We start from the raw sequence: 19872 nt of genomic DNA, 5'->3' as shown, positions 1-19872 counted from the left end.
AAGTGAAACTTTTATTACTAACCAAAAACAAACACATACAACAAAAGCCCAAAGCAAATGGGTGAGCAAGCGGAGCATGTGCTGCAAACAATGCTAGCTGTAAAGATACCTTTTCTTGTGTGTGGTTGCTGCACGTCTTTCACTTGGGACTCCAATGTCCAAAACTGTACTCGCAGTTAATGCCAAACCACATCGAATTTGAATTTCTTGTTGCGTACATTAAGCCGTCAATTGCAACCGTCTTTTAGAAAAGGGGCTTCTAACTCAATTCTTAAAGAGTGTTTTACCCTCCATCCATCTGAGGTCCCACAATTGAACTCCCTCTCTTTCAGTGTCACTTTCATCTCTATATATAAAGCCAACAGCCCTTTATGGGATCACGGGCTTCATAAAAAAATTTTGGACAAAAATGTCTCGCAAACAAAAAAATTCAAAAACAGCCCAAAATAATGCAGGGGTATTTTCGTTATATAAATAGTATTTTTTAATAATTAATTCTTTTTGTACAGTTTTTTTTAGTACCTCACAATATGCTAGCAATAATGTGATTTAATCAATTGTTTATTAAATATTATTTTCTCTCTTTTAACACATTCAAAATATCTTAAGAGGCATGTAGTGTCAGTTATAAAAAAAGGTATTTCGCACGCGCATAATAATGTGATTCAATTAGTTGTCAAATAATTGTTTTTTTTTTAACAAACGATATTATCTACACTAAGGGGGAGAGGGTGGGCTTAGTCTCACAATGGGTTAACAATAATGTGATTCAATTAGTTGTAGGGGTATTTTCATCATATAAATAGTATTTTTTAATAATAATTCTTTTTGTACAGTTTTTTTTTAGTACCTCACAATAGACTAGCAATAATGCGATTCAATCAGTTGTTTATTAAATATTATTTTCTCTTTTTTAAACACGTTCAAAACATCTTAAGAGGCATGCAGTGCCGGTTATAAAAAAGATCTTCGCACACGCATAATAATGTGATTCAATTAGTTGTCAAATGACTGTTTTCTTTTTTTTTGAACAAACGCTATTATCTACACTAAGGGAGAGGGGATTGGCTTAGCCTTATAATGGGCTAGCAATAATGTGATTCAACTAATTGTTTATTAAATATTATTTTCTCCATTTTTAAACATGTTCAAAACATCTTAAGAGAAGCATTGTGCCCATTATAAAAAAGGTATTTCGCACGCGCATAATAATGTGATTCAATTAGTTATCAAATGATTGTTTTTTTTTCTTTTCGAACAAATGATATTATCCACACTAAAGGGAAGAGGGGTGGGTTTAACCTCACAATGGGTTAGTAATAATGTGATTCAATCAATTGTTTATTAAATATTATTTTCTCTATTTGTAAACACGTTCAAAACATCTTAAGAGACGCTTACTGCTGGTGATAAAAAAAGCATTTCGCACTTGCATAATAATATGATTCAATTAGTTGTCAAATGTTCATTTTTTTTAACAAACGATGTTGTCTACACTAAGTGGTGGATTCATCTGCTTTGATTGGTTTATGAGGGGTTTCTTCTAGCATGGTCTAATATTATTCATTTACTTCAAATATTTGACTTTCTTTTTGTCATAAAAAAAATTATTGAAGCAATTCACGCATATAAATACATTTAAGTTGCGCTTAGCATGCCTTGATTTAGAAAATGTCCTCTGCACATGCGTGAGCACGTGCATGAAGGCTAATTTATATTTATATAAAATAAATAGTATGTTATGCAAGTCCCTATTTGGATATGGGTGGATTTGGATTTGGTATGTTTGAGGATTTTAGGCCAAAACTCTGCTCAATAAGAAGCTCCTTTCACAAGTAACAATTCAGGTGGAAAACAAAGAAACTTACAAGATTAAGTGGACAAGTTTTGCTTTTGTGGAGAAATATTGAATCCGTAAAGAAAAGAAAGCATTCCGTGAATGCAAATACTTCCCTCATGTAAAGTAAATGCAAGCCTTGTTAAAAAGTTGTAGTACCAATCTAGTCATAATTACCCAAAGGGAGCAGTATGACACATTCAAGAAATATTTGCAGCCAATGAAACCTCGCACAACTCCCCTGGGTTTTGCCTTTCGGGCAAGGTTTGCTGCTTGGTGTACTACAATAAGAGTTTGTTATTAGTTTGAATGGTGCCTTTTGTGGGACCTTTGTTAGGCTTTAAGGCTCACAATAAAAACTAATACGGGTCTGAGCATGCCACTGTTATCTTTGTATAACAAATTGTTCTTTTTAGTTATTAAATGGATTGATTACTTATGCCACAAGTTATTTCGACTTCTTAGTTCGATTGGAGTGTTTATAGATGGGTTAAGTATGTATAAAGTTCTTTTTTCTTGCCTTGTAAACAAGGACTTTTACTCATAATATCATATGTCCAATTAAAGGGAGTTCAGGGTCCTTCAAATTATTTCTTTGGTTACAGTTTTAGGTTAACAATAAAGAAGTAAGGTTAATTAGTTTAGCAAGATTAATCATAGATGATATTTTGAATGAAAGTTGCTGGGGTAAAAAAATGGTTCCCCAATTCAAGGAAAATGGAGATGATGGTAGCAATTAAAATCCACGGTGAAGATTAACCAAGAAAATCTACACCATTCATTTTTTTAAAACAAATAAAAAAATGAATTAAATCAGAAAAATTAAAGATGTTGCTGGAACGTGTGGAGTTGCCCATTTCCTTCAACGTGCAAAAGTGAGTTGATGAAAAACTACCCACTTTCTCACCCCCCCCCCCTTTTTCCTGTCACCCTAAGTCTATAAAAGGGGAGACTGACTGCAAAAGCAAAACAAAAGGGAGAAATTGAGAGAAAGAGGACAAGAGAGAAGAGCACACAACAGGGGAGACAAGACAAAAAATAGAAGAGAAAAGCAAGCAAATGGGATACACGGCAAGGGTATAAAAAAAACAAGGTGAGTTTATTGTTTTTTTAATGGTTCCTTTGTCATTGTGTTTCAGTTTTTGGAGAAAAGAATGGAGGAACTTTGCTTTCCCACTCCCCAAAGCAAAGAAAATGGGGGGGCTTCCACCGATTTCCAGCAAAAGTTAGGGCCTAGGGGGATCAAACTCCTTCCTCATCAAAACTTCCAGGGACTCTGGTTCCCTCTCTTTTCTCGGCAAAAATGGAGCAAAACCATAGGACGGCTTCCTCACCTCTCCCGTCGCAGCACCAACAGTAGCAGAAGACAGACCCCGAGGACTCCAAGACGCTCTAATGGCTCAAAGTCCTCGTCCGCATGAGCTAAAACTGCACAAGGCATCAAAAGCTCCAATGATTCAAAGTCCTCGCCCGCATGAGCTGAAACTGCACAAGGCATCAAATGCTCATTGCCTGTATGAGTTAAAACTGCATAAGGCATCAAATGCAAAGAACACAAAAATACAAATCGTTCTTTAGTGAATCATCCACTCATTGAAGATACTAAATACATTGTGAACTACGCCGGTTTGATTATGCCAAGGATACGTAGGCAATCTAGTACCATATTCTAGATGCAACTGCAAAGCTAAAACACAAAACCGAATCCCTGGTTCATTCAACCAAATTCACCCAAATAAACCAAACACCAAATCCTTTTTAGTGGGTCATTCACTCACTAAAAATCCACATACCAAATCAAAGGAACTACAAGTGACTTGATCCCTCAACGAGGGTACGTAGGTAATCTAAGGCTCTACCTAGGTGCATTTGTAAAATCAAATAAACACCCAAATCCCCAAGTTAAGATTTATTTATACTGGAATCAAATGGTTTTTCCTTTTTAACGAAGGATTGTAATTAATAGACGCATAGTCTAGAATTGGTCGAACTCAAACTAATAAAACCCTCTTCAGAAAAATGAATGAGGGTGAAATTGTGTCGAGTGAATTATTTGTTTACATTTTGTGTACAATTTTTGCTCAACATGATTTTTGGCACGTCCAGTGGGACCCATTCACCTTTTCATCTCTAACTATGAATAAATGAAGTCTTATGTGCTACTTATTTTCTCACAGTAAATGAGATGGCACCACAAGTTATTGTTTACTACCATGAGCTTCCGACAACTCATGCCAAGGCAAGACGTGTAAGGCGTGCTGGTTATCAAATGTCATTCATCATTGATCAAGCACTAGCTTCACTCAATATCCAAAAGCCAAATCCTGGAGTCGAAGCCAACAAGGCAACTGCAAAGTCGCAAAGACCGTGTAGAAGAGGACTCCATCTAAGAACACCACCAAAAATGCGAAGAAACGAGTTGCTAAAGTTCTTAGGAAGAAAAGAAGAAAAGATGATGCCGTGGAAGCTACTGAAGGTATCCCAAACATAGTTGCTAAGGTTCCACTTGCATCAACCAAAGCTGTGAAGACCAAAAAGCACAGAGTCATCAAGACTAATGCACTTACAGCTGATAAAGCTTGCACCACAACTAAAATCATGATTGGCTCAATTCCAATCACATTAATCACTGCGGAGCCTATAAGAGTGGTTTCTTTTAAAAAAGAAAAGAAAGTTTCAAGAAAAAATACCACAAGGCGTATACAACCTGCCAAGAAAGACAATACCATCTCAAATATCAAATCACAAGTCTGGTACATTGAAGGTAAAGTCAAGGTTGCTAACATACACCGCCTATGGGGGCATTCCAATGTGACAAGTTGTGTCAAGTCCAAGAAGATGAATCCGAAAATACACGACAATGAGGCAATGAGAGTTCAAGCCTACATGTTACAGAGGGCATATCCAAAATCTCAAGTCAAGTTTAAAAACCAAGTCATGGGGCTTCACATTAGCTCGAAATCACAGGGGGCATTCCCCGATCTCCAAGCCAAGTCACGACCATGTATTGGTCATATTAAACAATCAAAGGCTCAAGCAAGACTACATCAATCTCGTTCCAAGACATTTGCCTTGAACAACATCCCCAAATGGTTAAAGAGAAAAAATGAAGATGTAGAGTCTATGTCAGTCATGGTAATTGGCACATCAAGTCTAGAAGAGCAGCTTCAAGAAATGCAAAGGAAGCTAGCTGAAAAAGACACCGAAATTGCAGCATTAACTGCACAACTAGCCGTTAATGCTAACATTGTTGGTGGTAGTGAGACAAAAAAAGAAGGTTCCTCAGGTCAAATCACACAACAAGAAATCAAGGAAATATTTGATGAGAACATTCGTAAATTCCATATGTCCTTAACTCCACCAATTTTAGGGTACCAAAGACCATACCCCGCACACTACGACGCAATGCCATACCTAAATAGTTATCAAAGACCAAGCTTCAAAAAATTTGATGGCATAAATGGCACCCCACAAGAACATCTAGCTCATTTCTATTTAGCCTGTGGAGAGACATCACAATCTGACGCCTTGCTAATAAGGCAATTTGTGCAATCACTAAAAGGACCAGCTTTCACTTGGTACACGTAATTGCCTCCATGTTCTATCCATACATGGGACGACATGCAAAAGTCATTTCTTGCACACTTCGTCAGCTCCAAAAGAAAAATCTCAATAGTGGATTTAGCTAATGTCATGCAAAGGCATGACGAAAGCATAAATGATTTCATCACAAGATGGAGATGCCTAAAATTGCAATGCACAGAGAAATTGACCGAGGTGACGGCAGTACAAGTATGCTCACATAAGCTCGTACTCGAGATCAGAACTTTTGTTGCTATTGCAGAGCCTCAAACATTTGATGAGCTAGTCTCGATGACGTGCAATGTTGGAAAGCAAATTGCCCAAAAGTGTTTTGGGTCTCGAGCGTGGTCAGAAATTGAAGAGATCAACAAAGGAATAGAAGGAGAGTAAGCTCTTTAGACGTAAATCCTAATAAGGTGGTATAAAAAAAAATTCTCACTCTGAACTACTAATGGCTTGATCCCTAAAAAAGGGTACGTAGGCAGTCTCTCATTGAAGCTAGGTGCGGCTATAAAAACATAAAAATAAAACCTTGAAAACTAAGGGATAAACTATGTTTGGCTTGATCCTTTTATGGGGTACGTAGGCAATCTAATCTAAAAAGTTGGATGCAGCCATAAAATCACCAAAAATATATTCTTCCCACCAAATTTATTGCAGGTAAATCGCTGGACAACTTCGGAAGAATGTGAAAATATATCTCATTCATGGTGAGATCAAATTGCAAAAGGAGTGGCACTCAAGCCTTCATAGCTAGAAAAGCCTAAGGTGGACAACAAGCCTAATAGAATCTAACGGAAGAAATCGGTCATACGTTTGGTCGTTAGAAAATGTACTTCCCTCCTATCAAAATCATGCTCACCAAACAAATGTATGTGCTGATTCAAACTGCAAAACAAAGATGCAATCATAAGTCCAAGCTCACAAAAATTATCAAGCCTCATGCATGCAAAAAAAAATTCATACATGATGCTTAAGGGGGCAATCTATTGGGGTAAAAAAATGGTTCCTCAATTCAGGGAAAGTGGAGATGATGGTAGCAATTAAAATCCATGGTGAAGATTAACCAAGAAAATCTACACCATTAATTTTTTTAAACAAATAAAAAAAAGAATTAAATCTGAAAAATTAAAGATGTTGCTGGAACGTGTGAGGAGTTGCCCATTTCCTCCAACGTTCAAAAGGGAGTTGATGAAAAACTACCCACTTTCTCACCTCTTCTTATCACCCTAAGTCTATAAAAAAGGAGATTGACTGCAAAAGCAAAAAGGAGAAATCGAGAGAAAGAGGACAAGAGAGAAGAGCACACAACAAGGGAGACAAGACAAAAAAAATAGAAGAGAAAAGCAAGCATAAGGGATACAAGACAAGGATATATATAAAAAAAAACAAGGTAAGTTTATTGTTTTTTTTAATGGTTCCTTTGTCATTGTGTTTCAGCTTTTGGAGAAAAGAATGGAGGAGCTTTGCTTTCCCACTCCCCAAAGCAAAGAAAATGGTGAGGCTTCCACCGATTTCCAGCAAAAGTTAGGGCCTAAGGGAATCAAACTCCTTCCTCATCAAAACTTATAGGGACTTTGGTTCCCTCTCTTTTCTCGGCAAAAATGGAGCAAAACCATAAGACGACTTCTTCGCTTCTCTCATCGCAGCACCAACAACAGCAGAAGACAAACCCCGAGGACTCCAAGATGCTCAAATGGCTCAAAGTCCTCGCCCGCATGAGCTAAAACTGCACAAGGCATCAAAAGCTCCAATGACTTAAAATCTTTGCCTGCACGAGCTGAAATTACACAAGGCATCAAATGCTCCTAGCCTGCACGAGCTGAAACTACATAAGGCATCAAATGCAAAGAACACAAAAATACAAATTGTTCTTTAGTGAATCATCCACTCACTGAAGGTACTAAATACATTGTGAACTATGCTGGTTTAATTCCACCAAGGATACGTAGGCAATCTAGTACCATATTCTAGAACACAAAACTGAATCCTTGGTTCATTCAACCAAATTCACCCAAATAAACCAAACACCAAATCCTTTTTAGTGGGTCATTCACTCACTAAAAATCCACATACCAAAGCAAAGGAACTACGAGTGACTTGATCCCTCAACGAGGGTAAGTAGGCAATCTAAGGCTCGACCTAGGTGTTGGGCAAGATCAAATAAACACCCAAATCCCCAAGTTACGATTTATTCATATTGGAATCAAAGGGTTTTTCCTTTTTAATGACGGATTGTAATTAATAGACGCATAGTCTAGAATGAGTAGAACTCAAACTAATAAAACCCTATTCGGAAAATTGAATGAGGGTGAAATTGTGTCGAGTGAATTATTTATTTACATTTTGTGTACAATTTTGCTCAACAAAAACAGTCGAAAATGATATAGGATCCAATGAAAGATGCATAAACAACAGATCTACTTTATGTAAGTACAAACAAAAGAGACTCGGGCAAGATTACAACCTTGTCAAGCAAGGTTGGTCTTCTTGCAACAACTTTTCTTTGTGTTTTACAGGGGTTGAAGTCTTGGAGAATGAAATATAAATCGGGTTTACTAAGGATATTCGATACTACAACACACGGAAAGGTAGCATAGCTTCTAAAACTTGACAGAAGATGGCTTTCTACGGTGGACCTGTGATAGCGATTTTACCACTTGTAAAACAAAGGGTTAAATCGTAGAAAATTCTTGCAAGAGAACAAGTGTTTGTAGTATAGAATGGCTCAAGCAAGGTCGATCTCCTCAGGGACTGATATAAACAATTTACGAGTTTTTGTGTATTTAACTTATTTAAACTTAAGAATTACACTAATTTGACAAAACTAAATATTACTGGATGTGACTTAAACAAATATCTAAAATGGGAATTGGTTTTTAGGAATAATGATTCAACTTAAACAAAACAAACAAATAAGGAAATTCAAGATAAAATAAATGAGTGAAGAAAAATAGATTGACAATATGCTAGAGTTCAACCTTTACCAACAACACTCCTACGTAGCTATTCCAATTGCTTAAATAATTGAAAACACACATGCTTTGAAGGTTGGATTTTCCTTGTGTATGTTTTACTTGTGACATTCAAGCTAAAACGCATACCACTACATGCAACTTATCCATGACATTTGGATTAAATATAAACATGAGTGATTCCTTAATCTTGGTGAAAATCCTTTTGTTAAACCATATAATCCCTAAGAGCATGATATTTACCTTAGGAGAGTATAATTCTCAATCACAAGAAGCACAACCAATTTTAACGTGACATTCGTTCAAAATTGCATCCGATAACTTTTCTAAGCATCCTAATGGTGATCAAGCATCAAGGTACATAGATAGTTTAATTCAGTGATTGAAAATATCAAAGCAAGCATGTAACAACACTTAAGCAATTAAAAAAATAAATCTACATATTCATGTTGCGGCTCATGGCCTCACTCTAGCATAATAAATTAGTTACACATAATTATGTTCATACATAAGAAATTATCCATAGAAAATAACAAGAAAGAAAACACCCGTTTTTTGTTCCTCTTCTGCTCCCGTCAGTTTCTGTGCTCTGACTTCTTCAGTTTCTTTTTTTTTTCATTCGCTGGTTCCCTGCCATGCGTCTGGTCACTCCCGTGCTTCTGCGCCTCGCTTCTGCGCAGTCCTCTCTCTCTCTCGTCTGCCTTCCAACCCGTGCCTTCCTCTCCACCTTGCAGTCTGTCCCCCTCCTTTTTTTTATTCTTTTTCCGTCTGTCAGTGCACTCCCTTTTCTTATTTCCACACCTACTGCCTTCCCTGTCTCCTCTGTTTCTGACCTTCCTTTATTCTTTTATTTATTTATTTTTCTGTTGTACCTACCGCACTTGCCTCTCCACTCCTTATTCTTCTTTTCTTTCTGTTATCCCCGTCAGTCTCTCCCACTGTCCCGTGTGTCCTCCACTGCTTTCTTCTCTCCATTTTATGTTTTTATTCTTTCTGCCAGTGTGCCTTCCACTTCTTTCTTTATTCTATTTCTTTTTGCCAATTTTTGTCCTAAAACAACATTAACTGCACATTAACATAAGGTAAGGTAAAATGCCACAATTTTAACACAAAAACATCACAAAAACTTTAGAAATGGATGGTATAATTGCATGAAATATATGAGTGATCAAATACCCCCAAACTTGCATTTTTGCTAGTCCTCTAGCAAAACAAAACACAAAACAAAACCACTCAACTAAAACTAGATTCAACAACTTGGTAGCCAACTTCTCAAACTCGATTTTAGAGATAAGTGCTAATCATGAAACAAACAACCAAGAAGTAAGTAACAAGAGCTCAAAACATCATCCAATAGTTAACCAAAATTCCTTCAAACAAAACGTTGAAAAGCCATGTGTGAGCTAGTCATGTCAATGCAATTCCAAACTCCTTTAAATCATCATATGCAAACATGTGAGTTTCTCACAAGACATACGCTCATTCACTCATAAGTTTTGGTTAATGTGTTTCACTCAAATGATCTCATTGTACATGCCGCCATATGCTTGCTTGTCCACCTAACTCGCTTATCAATATTTAAGTAATACTTTGGATCAATAGGACTTTATTACGGTTGTAATGGGGCTAAAGGTGATAGGCTAATGAAAGAAAGGATATGGAAATCAAAAGTTTTGAGAAAGTACACTTTGGTAGTTTTCCAACACCTCAATATCACACCACCTCAAATTGAAAGCAAAATAATAAAACCTCGAGCACCTGTTACTCCCCAAATTTAACTTCAAAAGGAAATTTATACTCTATCGATACATTTTCAACTAATCAACATTTCTCCAATTTTCTTATATTTCGTTTTTTTTTTTTTTTTTTTTTTTTTGAAACAATTTTGCAAAAGCTACATCACCCATCAAATTCACATTTCATTGTAATACACATGCTCCATCCATCTTTCTACATAAATGAAACCCCCAAGAGCACAACCCATGTAATACTTTCTCAAAACAATAAGGAATCGATTTTTGTGTATGGGCTCAACTCCAATATTGGAGCAAGGTAAAGAGATGTGGCTAACAAAGAAATGGCTTAGTTAAAGGCTCAATGGGCTACTACGGATAAACATAGCATATAAGGTAGGCATGAAAGGCTCAAACGATCCAAAAATGGCCTATATCACTTCCAAGTTATTACATGAATTGATTAATGAATCGAGTAGTATAAAGCAAGTTCTAGAGATACATGTACAGTGAGATCATACGCACAAGAAGGAATGAGATTGATGTATAATGGTTCAATCATGTATAGGCTCAAAAACTCACAAGGTTTACATAATCTCACATGATTCACATATGAAACGCTAAATCATGCTCAAGTTTCACATTGACAAGACTAGGCACATTTATTTTTCAAGTTGATTTCTGGAAATCACAGTTAACACAAAGACAACGAAAAGAACTTAGACTTCTTGAAAGTAAGAAGGAAATTAAAATCAAATCTCATCATTGAATTGAGAAGTAGCTACAAACAACAATAAAAATGCAAAAACTTTTTTTTTTATTTTTAATTATTATTATTATTATTTTTTTTTGAAAAAGAAATAAACTAACGAAATATATTTCCACCCCCAAACTTAATTATAGCATTGTCCCCAATGATAATGAAATGAATTTTGAACAATAAGACATAAAAATGGAAGGAAAGAAATACAAAATGAAATAAAGACACATAAAGAAAAGGAAAGAACACACCAATTTGTGTAGGCGAGGAGAGCAAATGTGTGAGTACCCTGTGGGATTAAGAAACTTTGCAAGAAGTTGTGGTAGAGACTGCAAAATCATTACCTGCATAAGGGAGCAAAAGTAGGATTTAAACACACAAACCAGAAAACAAGAGAAAAACAGAACAAGAACATTTAAAATTATTCAAACTAAAGATGAAAGATAGAAAACTTGGGTTGCCTCCCAAGAAGCGCTTTAGTTACTGTCTAGAGCTAGACATTCTGTTGGCAGCTTGATTCAAATAACAGGTTCCTTCAAAGTGATGGAATCCTTAGCAAGATCATATGAAGACTCCTTGTATAACTTCAAGCGATGCCCATTAACTTTGAAGACAAAACCAGTTTGCATGTTTTGGATATCCACAGCCCCATGAAGATGGACCTGTACAACACGATATGGACCATTCCAACGTGATTTTAGCTTTCCTGGGAATAGTTTCAATCTTGAATTAAAAAGCAAAACCTTCTGACCCGGTTGAAACTCTTTACGAAGGATGTGAGCATCATGAAATTTCTTGGTCTTCTCCTTGTAAATCTTTGCATTCTCATAAGCATCATTCCTTATTTCTTCCAGTTCATTCAACTGCAGCTTCCGCTTCTCTCCCGCTGCTTGGTAGTCAAAATTGAGGTGCTTAATTGCCCAATATGCCTTGTGCTCAAGTTCCATAAGCAGATGGCAAGCTTTCCCATACACCAAACGAAAAGGAGACATCCCAATTGGTGTCTTATAAGCTGTCCTATATGCCCACAAAGCATCAGTAAGCTTTAAACTCCAATCCTTTCGAGATGAACTGACAGTTTTCTCAAGAATCCTCTTGAGCTCCCGATTAGATACTTCAACTTGTCCAGATGTCTGTGGATGGTATGGAGTGGCTATGCGATGGTGAATATGATACTTGGCACAAAGGGAAGCCATGGTGCGATTTAAGAAGTGCGTACCTTCGTCACTGATGATAGCACGAGGTACTCCAAATCGGGAAAAAATAGTATTCTGCAAGAAACCGAACACCACAGAACTTTTGCATGTTGGAGAAGCTATTGCCTCCACCCACTTAGAGACATAATCAACCGCCACCAAGATGTAAAGATTGCCATGTGAAGAAGGGAATGGTCCCATGAAGTCTATACCCCAAACATCAAATAATTCAATCACCAAAATACTTTGTTGGGGCATCTCATTTCTTTGAGAAAGATTTCTAACTCTTTGACACTTATCACAAGCCTGGCAGCATAGGTATGCATCTTTGAATAAAGATGGCCAAAAGAAACCACTCTGTAAGATCTTGGCGCTGTCCTTCTTGGTCCAAAATGACCACCACATGCATAGTGGTGAGCAAACTTCAAAATGCTTTCTTGTTCTTCTAAGGGGACACACCGACGAATGATTTGATCTTGGCAATGCTTGAAAAGGTATGGCTCATCCCAAAAGTAGTGTTTTACAGTGGAGAGGAACTTCTTCCTTTGTTGGTAGCTGAACTCTGATGGTATTTCTCCAGATGCCAAATAATTTGCGATGTCAGCATACCATGGTACTTGATGAGTAACCGCTAGAAGTTGCTCGTCTGGAAAGCTCTCTTGCAGGGGCAATGAATCTGCCTCATCAGTGCTTGCATTTACTAATCTCGAGAGATGATCCGCCACAACATTCTCACGTCCCTTTTTATCTAGAATCTCCAAATCAAACTCTTGCAAGAGAAGGACCCATCGAAGCAATCGTGGTTTGGCCTCTTTTTTAGACAATAAGTACTTGAGAGCAGAATGATCAGAATACACAATGACTTTAGCACCAACTAAGTACGATCGAAACTTTTCAAGAGCAAATACCACTGCAAGTAATTCTTTTTCTGTAGTGGCATAATTCAGCTGAGCATCATTCAAAGTGCGGCTGGCATAATATATAACATGGGGGAGCTTGTCACGTCGCTGACCAAGAACAGCACCCACAGCGTAATCGGAAGCATCGCACATGAGCTCAAAATGAAGGGTCCAATCTGGAGCTGTTATAATTGGGGCTGATGTGAGAAGATTCTTCAATTTGTTGAAAGCATCATGACAGTCTGCATTAAAATCAAAACAAGCATCTTTAGCAAGTAAATTACAAAGAGGACGACTAATTTTGGAAAAATCCTTGATGAATCTTCGATAAAAACCAGCATGTCCCAAGAAAGATCTCACATTCTTCACAGAAGTTGGTGGTGGTAATTTGACGATCACCTCAATCTTTGCCTTGTCGACCTCTATTCCTTTGCTTGAAATTAGATGTCCTAGCACAATGCCATGCTTAACCATAAAATGGCATTTCTCCCAATTTAACACAAGATTAGTCTCCCTGCATCTTTCCAAAACCAAAGACAAGTTATCCAAACATATATCAAAAGAATTACCAAAAGCAGAAAAGTCATCCATAAAAACCTCGACAATATTTTCAACCATTCCAGAAAAAATACTCATCATGCATCGTTGGAAAGTGGCAAGGGCATTGCACAATCCAAATGGCATTCGTCTGTATGCAAATGTACCAAAAGGGCATGTAAACATTGTCTTCTCTTGATCCTCAGGGGCAATTGGAATTTGGTTGTACCCTGAATAACCATCTAAGAAACAATAGAAAGAATGACCAGCTAGTCTCTCGAGCATCTGATCAATGAATGGCAGCGGAAAATGATCCTTTCTAGTGCTGTCATTGGGCTTTCTATAGTCAACACACATTCGCCATCCGGTGGTCATCCTTGTAGGCACAAGCTCGTTGTTATCATTCTTCACCACAGTAATACCAGTTTTCTTTGGAACCACCTGAGTCGGGCTCACCCATTTGCTATCCGAGATTGGATAAATGATACCTGCATCGAGTAACTTCATCACCTCAACTCTCACAACTTCCTTCATGATCGGATTTAGACGTCTTTGAGTTTCAACAGTTGGTTTAGTCCCAGCCTCCATAAAAATCCTATGCATGCACAAAGCTGGACTAATGCCCTTTATGTCAGCAAGTGTCCACCCCAGAGCATCTTGATACTTGCGAAGAACTCTTAGTAATTTGTCTTCCTCCGTGTCATTAAGATCAGCAACAATAATAACAGGCAAGGTCTCGTTCACCCCGAGATGAGCATACTTAAGGTGGCTCGGAAGTAGCTTGAGTTCTAACTTCGGAGCTTGCTCACTTGAAGGAAAAAGAGGCTGCTTAGGCACTCCAAGGCTTTCATAAACATGTCGCCACCTTGGATTATGAATTGGTGCACTATCCAATGCAGCAATGACGTCCACCACATTTTCTTCCATAAATAACGTAGCATCATGGTTGGTGAGGCAAGTTAACAGCTCATCATTAGATGATCGTGAGGCAAAGTTTGCATGCACAATCCCATCCAAAACATCAACACGAAAACACTCTTCAGGTTCGAAATGACGCTTGACAGCTTCAAAGAGTTTGAATACAACTGACTCTCCTTGCACTCTTAAGGTTAAAGTACCTGTTTCCACATCAATAAGTGTCCTGGCGGTGGCCATGAACGGTCTGCCTAAAATGAGAGGCACTTCCTTGTCTTCCTCCATGTCAAGTACAATGAAATCAGCTGGAAGATAGAATTTATCCACTTTAATAATCACATCTTCCAGAATACCCAAAGGATAGGTCACAGACCTATCTGCCAATTGAAGACTCACAGATGTGGGCTTGAGTTCTCCTTCACCTAATTTTTGAAAAACAGAATAAGGCATAAGGTTAACACTTGCTCCTAAATCAATCAATACTTTATGAAAATCAAGACTACCAATAGTACAAGAGATAGTGAAACTCCCCGGATCTTTCTTCTTGGGTGGTAGCTTATGTAAGAGGACAGCACTGCATTGCTCAGTTAATATCACCTTCTCATATTCCAAGAACTTTTTCTTTTTAGAACATAGCTCCTTCAGAAATTTGGCATATGATGAGATCTGTTTAATAGCATCTAATAGAGGCAGATTAATTTGAACCTTAGCCAACGTCTTCATGAATTCAATGCATTGTTGATCCTTGGAACGTTGTTGCTGCCTTTGTGGAAATGGCAAAGGTGGCTTGTATGGTGGCTTGTCAGAAGGTGCAAATAAACTACCAATGCCTTTTTCCTTGTTTGAATCAGAGTTGCGTCGAGATTGCACTTTGTCACTTGCACTAGGATCTGGAATACCTGCTTCAGAAATTGCCTCTGACCGAGACTTTGCAGCTAATGGTGCACTTTCAGTAAACTCTTCTTCTTCCACTTCGGCTTCACGGTGCACCACTTCTCTGTTGTCATAGCTTTTGCCACTTTTCAATGTCCGTATTACTTTGCAATGCTCCATCCCTCTTGGATTTTGCTCAGATTGGCTCGGGAACTTTCCTTTCTCTCTTTCATTAAACATGGTAGCAAGCTGTCCAACTTGAGTCTCCAAATTCCCCACTGATGCCGTGAGATTCTGAATGCTAGTTTGTGTTGATTGGACAAAATTGTTGGTGCTATTAGAGAGAGCGGACATATGTTGAGCTAGCTGTGACATTTGGTCTTCAAGAGATGGTTTCTTAGTCTCACTAGTTGATTGGTAAGACTGTTGGTATTGACGTGGCTGTTGGTTGCCACCCCAACTGAGATTGGGATGGTTCTTCCACCCAGGATTATATGTATTGGAATAAGGGTCACTTCTGGGTCTAATGAAATTATTCACCATATTCACATGCTCTTGCACAAGCTCAGGGTAGCTATCCTTGTTGGGGCATTGAGTGATGTCATGAGTTGTCTCACTACAAATGATGCACGCTTCTTGGGCATTGGGCATGGAAGAGACCTGCATTAAGGCAGCAAACTTGGCATTAAAATTCTTTTCCATTTTAGCAATTTGAGCAGAAACATTAGGAGAACTCTGAGAAATCTCAAAAACTCCCCTCTTTTGTGTTTGTTCTTCTGTCCATTGTTGGGATTCAGAAGCCATCATATCAAATAACTCAAATGCTTCCCTTGCTGATTTTGACATTAACGACCCTCCAGCAGATGCATTCACTTGACTCTTGGTGGTGGCATTGAGACCATCATAAAATATGTTCATTTGAAGGTTAGAATCAAACCCAGCATGAGGACATTTTGTGTACATCTCATTATACCGTTCCCAAGCTTCATGGAAAGACTCGTTTGGTTTTTGAGCGAAAGCCAATATCTCTTTCTTGAGTGCAAGCGTCTTGGAAGAAGGAAAAAACTTATTGAGAAATTTTTCTTGCAATTCTGTCCATGTTGTAATGCTATTGGCAGGCAGATAATGCAGCCACGCCTTGGCTTTGTCCTTCAAAGAAAACGGGAACAAGCGTAACTTGATAGCTTCAGAAGAGAAACTTCTGATTATGGTGTTGTCACATGCCTCAATAAAATCAGCCAAATGCATATTGGGATCACTGTTTGGCAACCCATGAAAGGATGGCAATATGTTGAGGATGTGAGGTTTGATTTCAAAAGTTGTCCCATCTTCCACATCTGGATATATAATGCACCTTGGCACTGCATTGATTCTCGCTGCCAATGAATTCCTTAAAGGTTGACCTGCTGCAGGTAAGGCTAGGGCCATGTGTGCAACTGGTGCCAAAGGTTGGAAAATATATGTGCTGCTCTCAGGATCACGGAACAAATCCTTAAGAAAAGTATCACCAAGGTTGGAATCTTGTGCTAAATATTTTTCTCGAGCTAACTTCCTTGCAGTTCTCTCTGGTTCAAGGTCGTAAGGAATAAGCACTTGATTCTTGGACCTTGTTCCAATCACCATATACTACACCTGAACAAACAATAGAAAAATTAAGCCACAATAAAAAATAAAAGTAAAATAAAATAAAACTTAACAGAAACTAACTAAACAACAAAAACAAAAAGAAAAAGAAAGTAAGTAAACCTAGATGAATTAAAAACACAAATTATGCAAATTTGCAACCACTAGTTAATTAAATGAAGACAAAAAATCTCACACCACACATCCACTATACTTAATCAAAGATCGAAACTCAACTAAATTAATTGCTGTTTTTTTTTAAATTTAATTTAATAATTTTTTTTTAAATTTAATAATACGTGATTTAGAACAGAAATTTGTGAAGGGGATACATAAACAGATTTCTAACACAAATATACAACATTATTACGGTACCAAAGTTAATCAAGAAGGATTCTTAAATAAATTTTTTTTTTCAATGATTAATAAAAATAAGACATAAACATAAACATAAGAAAAATAAACACAAAAACTCGGGAACTGTTGGCACAGTCCCCGGCAACGGCGCCAATTTCTTGATAGCGATTTTACCACTTGTAAAACAAAGGGTTAAATCGTAGAAAATTCTTGCAAGAGAACAAGTGTTTGTAGTATAGAATGGCTCAAGCAAGGTCGATCTCCTCAGGGACTGATATAAACAATTTACGAGTTTTTGTGTATTTAACTTATTTAAACTTAAGAATTACACTAATTTGACAAAACTAAATATTACCGGATGTGACTTAAACAAATATCTAAAATGGGAATTGGTTTTTAGGAATAATGATTCAACTTAAACAAAACAAACAAATAAGGAAATTCAAGATAAAATAAATGATTGAAGAAAAATAGATTGACAATATGCTAGAGTTCAACCTTTACCAACAACACTCCTACGTAGCTATTCCAATTGCTTAAATAATTGAAAACACACATGCTTTGAAGGTTGGATTTTCCTTGTGTATGTTTTACTTGTGACATTCAAGCTAAAACGCATACCACTACATGCAACTTATCCATGACATTTGGATTAAATATAAACATGAGTGATTCCTTAATCTTGGTGAAAATCCTTTTGTTAAACCATATAATCCCTAAGAGCATGATATTTACCTTAGGAGAGTATAATTCTCAATCACAAGAAGCACAACCAATTTTAACGTGACATTCGTTCAAAATTGCATCCGATAACTTTTCTAAGCATCCTAATGGTGATCAAGCATCAAGGTACATAGATAGTTTAATTCAGTGATTGAAAATATCAAAGCAAGCATGTAACAACACTTAAGCAATTAAAAAAATAAATCTACATATTCATGTTGCGGCTCATGGCCTCACTCTAGCATAATAAATTAGTTACACATAATTATGTTCATACATAAGAAATTATCCATAGAAAATAACAAGAAAGAAAACACCCGTTTTTTTGTTCCTCTTCTGCTCCCGTCAGTTTCTGTGCTCTGACTTCTTCAGTTTCTCTTTTTTTTCATTCGCTGGTTCCCTGCCATGCGTCTGGTCACTCCCGTGCTTCTGCGCCTCGCTTCTGCGCAGTCCTCTCTCTCTCTCGTCTGCCTTCCAACCCGTGCCTTCCTCTCCACCTTGCAGTCCATCCCCCTCCTTTTTTTTATTCTTTTTCCGTCTGTCAGTGCACTCCCTTTTCTTATTTCCACACCTACTGCCTTCCCTGTCTCCTCTGTTTCTGACCTTCCTTTATTCTTTTATTTATTTATTTTTCTGTTGTACCTACCGCACTTGCCTCTCCACTCCTTATTCTTCTTTTCTTTCTGCTATCCCCGTCAGTCTCTCCCACTGTCCCGTGTGTCCTCCACTGCTTTCTTCTCTCCATTTTATGTTTTTATTCTTTCTGCCAGTGTGCCTTCCACTTCTTTCTTTATTCAATTTCTTTTTGCCAATTTTTGTCCTAAAACAACATTAACTGCACATTAACATAAGGTAAGGTAAAATGCCACAATTTTAACACAAAAACATCACAAAAACTTTAGAAATGGATGGTATAATTGCATGAAATATATGAGTGATCAACCTGCGACTAAAGGGGTAAAGTTTGAACAAACTAAAGCTTTCTGGTTTCTTGCTTGTTAGAGTGCAGAGTTGAATATCTTTTGATTGATTGGTTGAGAGAGATCTTCCTTGTGTCTTTCATTGCTTTTATAGACTTTCTAGCCCCGACTGTCCAAGCCTTCTTTTTTTGTGATGGCCTCCATAGTATGATGAGTCACCATCTACTTTTGTTATTTACCTATTCATGCCATGGAAAAGTACTTTTTGCTGGAGATGAGCTATCATCTGTCACTTGTCACTTCTCACATAGGCTTGTTGCCTATTTCTTGGCAAAAATGATTTTCAATTCTTCCTAGGCTGCCAACTGCCCAAGCCTAATCATCCTTTTACTTTTCGCGTTCTTGGGCCTTTAATCGCACCAAGCCCAACATTGAATATCCACTCAAACAGTCATTTCAGATTTCATTGCCAAACTTTGTCTACAACTCAAGATGCTTCTCAAAGTACTCATCTGCATTCATAGTTCTCATCTTTTTGGTTGACATGAGAGCATCCAAGGGTAGAATTCCCTAGAAATGACTTCAAACTCTGGTGGGGGCAGCAACTGTGAGGCCAGCTAGAGAAAGCTTTCATGGAAAGAAGATCCCAAATGAAAATGCAGCTACTTGATCTAACACAATCACATACCTTTTTTACTGCAAATAGTTGATGAGCATTTCCACCAAATGCGTGTATTTCATATCGCTTATATCCACATGACAGGAATAGCTGGCATTGCAAGTTTGCAACTCTAAAAAGTTGCTTCTTCATTCATGAGTCTTACTTAATAGATCCACGTCTAGCAATCCATTCCGACCACTGAAATTACTGCACTGCATCATGCCCTTGGTTTATTTCTTTCGTAAATACCACATGTCATGTACTATATCAATGAATTATTA

At 37.5% G+C, this 19872-nt stretch overlaps 1 protein-coding gene and 1 non-coding gene across 2 annotated transcripts; one reads left to right on the top strand and one right to left on the bottom strand.

The window, feature by feature from the left end:
* Positions 1-12316: 12316 nt before the first annotated feature.
* Positions 12317-16930, bottom strand: LOC103417773 (uncharacterized). Its single transcript, XM_070805686.1, has one exon. It carries the CDS (start codon positions 16928-16930, stop codon positions 12317-12319), a length of 4614 nt encoding a protein of 1537 aa, XP_070661787.1.
* Positions 16242-16348, top strand: LOC114819350 (small nucleolar RNA R71). Its single transcript, XR_003766408.1, has one exon. It is a non-coding gene; the product is annotated as a small nucleolar RNA R71 (small nucleolar RNA).
* Positions 16931-19872: the final 2942 nt, after the last annotated feature.

This window comes from Malus domestica, chromosome 10 (assembly GCF_042453785.1).
Source record: "Malus domestica chromosome 10, GDT2T_hap1".
NCBI lineage: Eukaryota > Viridiplantae > Streptophyta > Magnoliopsida > Rosales > Rosaceae > Malus > Malus domestica.
Note: the sequence above shows the minus strand (reverse complement) of the source record. Positions and strands in the feature narration are given on the sequence as shown.

Bases quoted from the DNA above. Each gene is read 5' to 3' on its own strand.
- LOC103417773 (XM_070805686.1), bottom strand. From the start codon at position 16,930: ATGGTGATTGGAACAAGGTCCAAGAATCAAGTGCTTATTCCTTACGAC.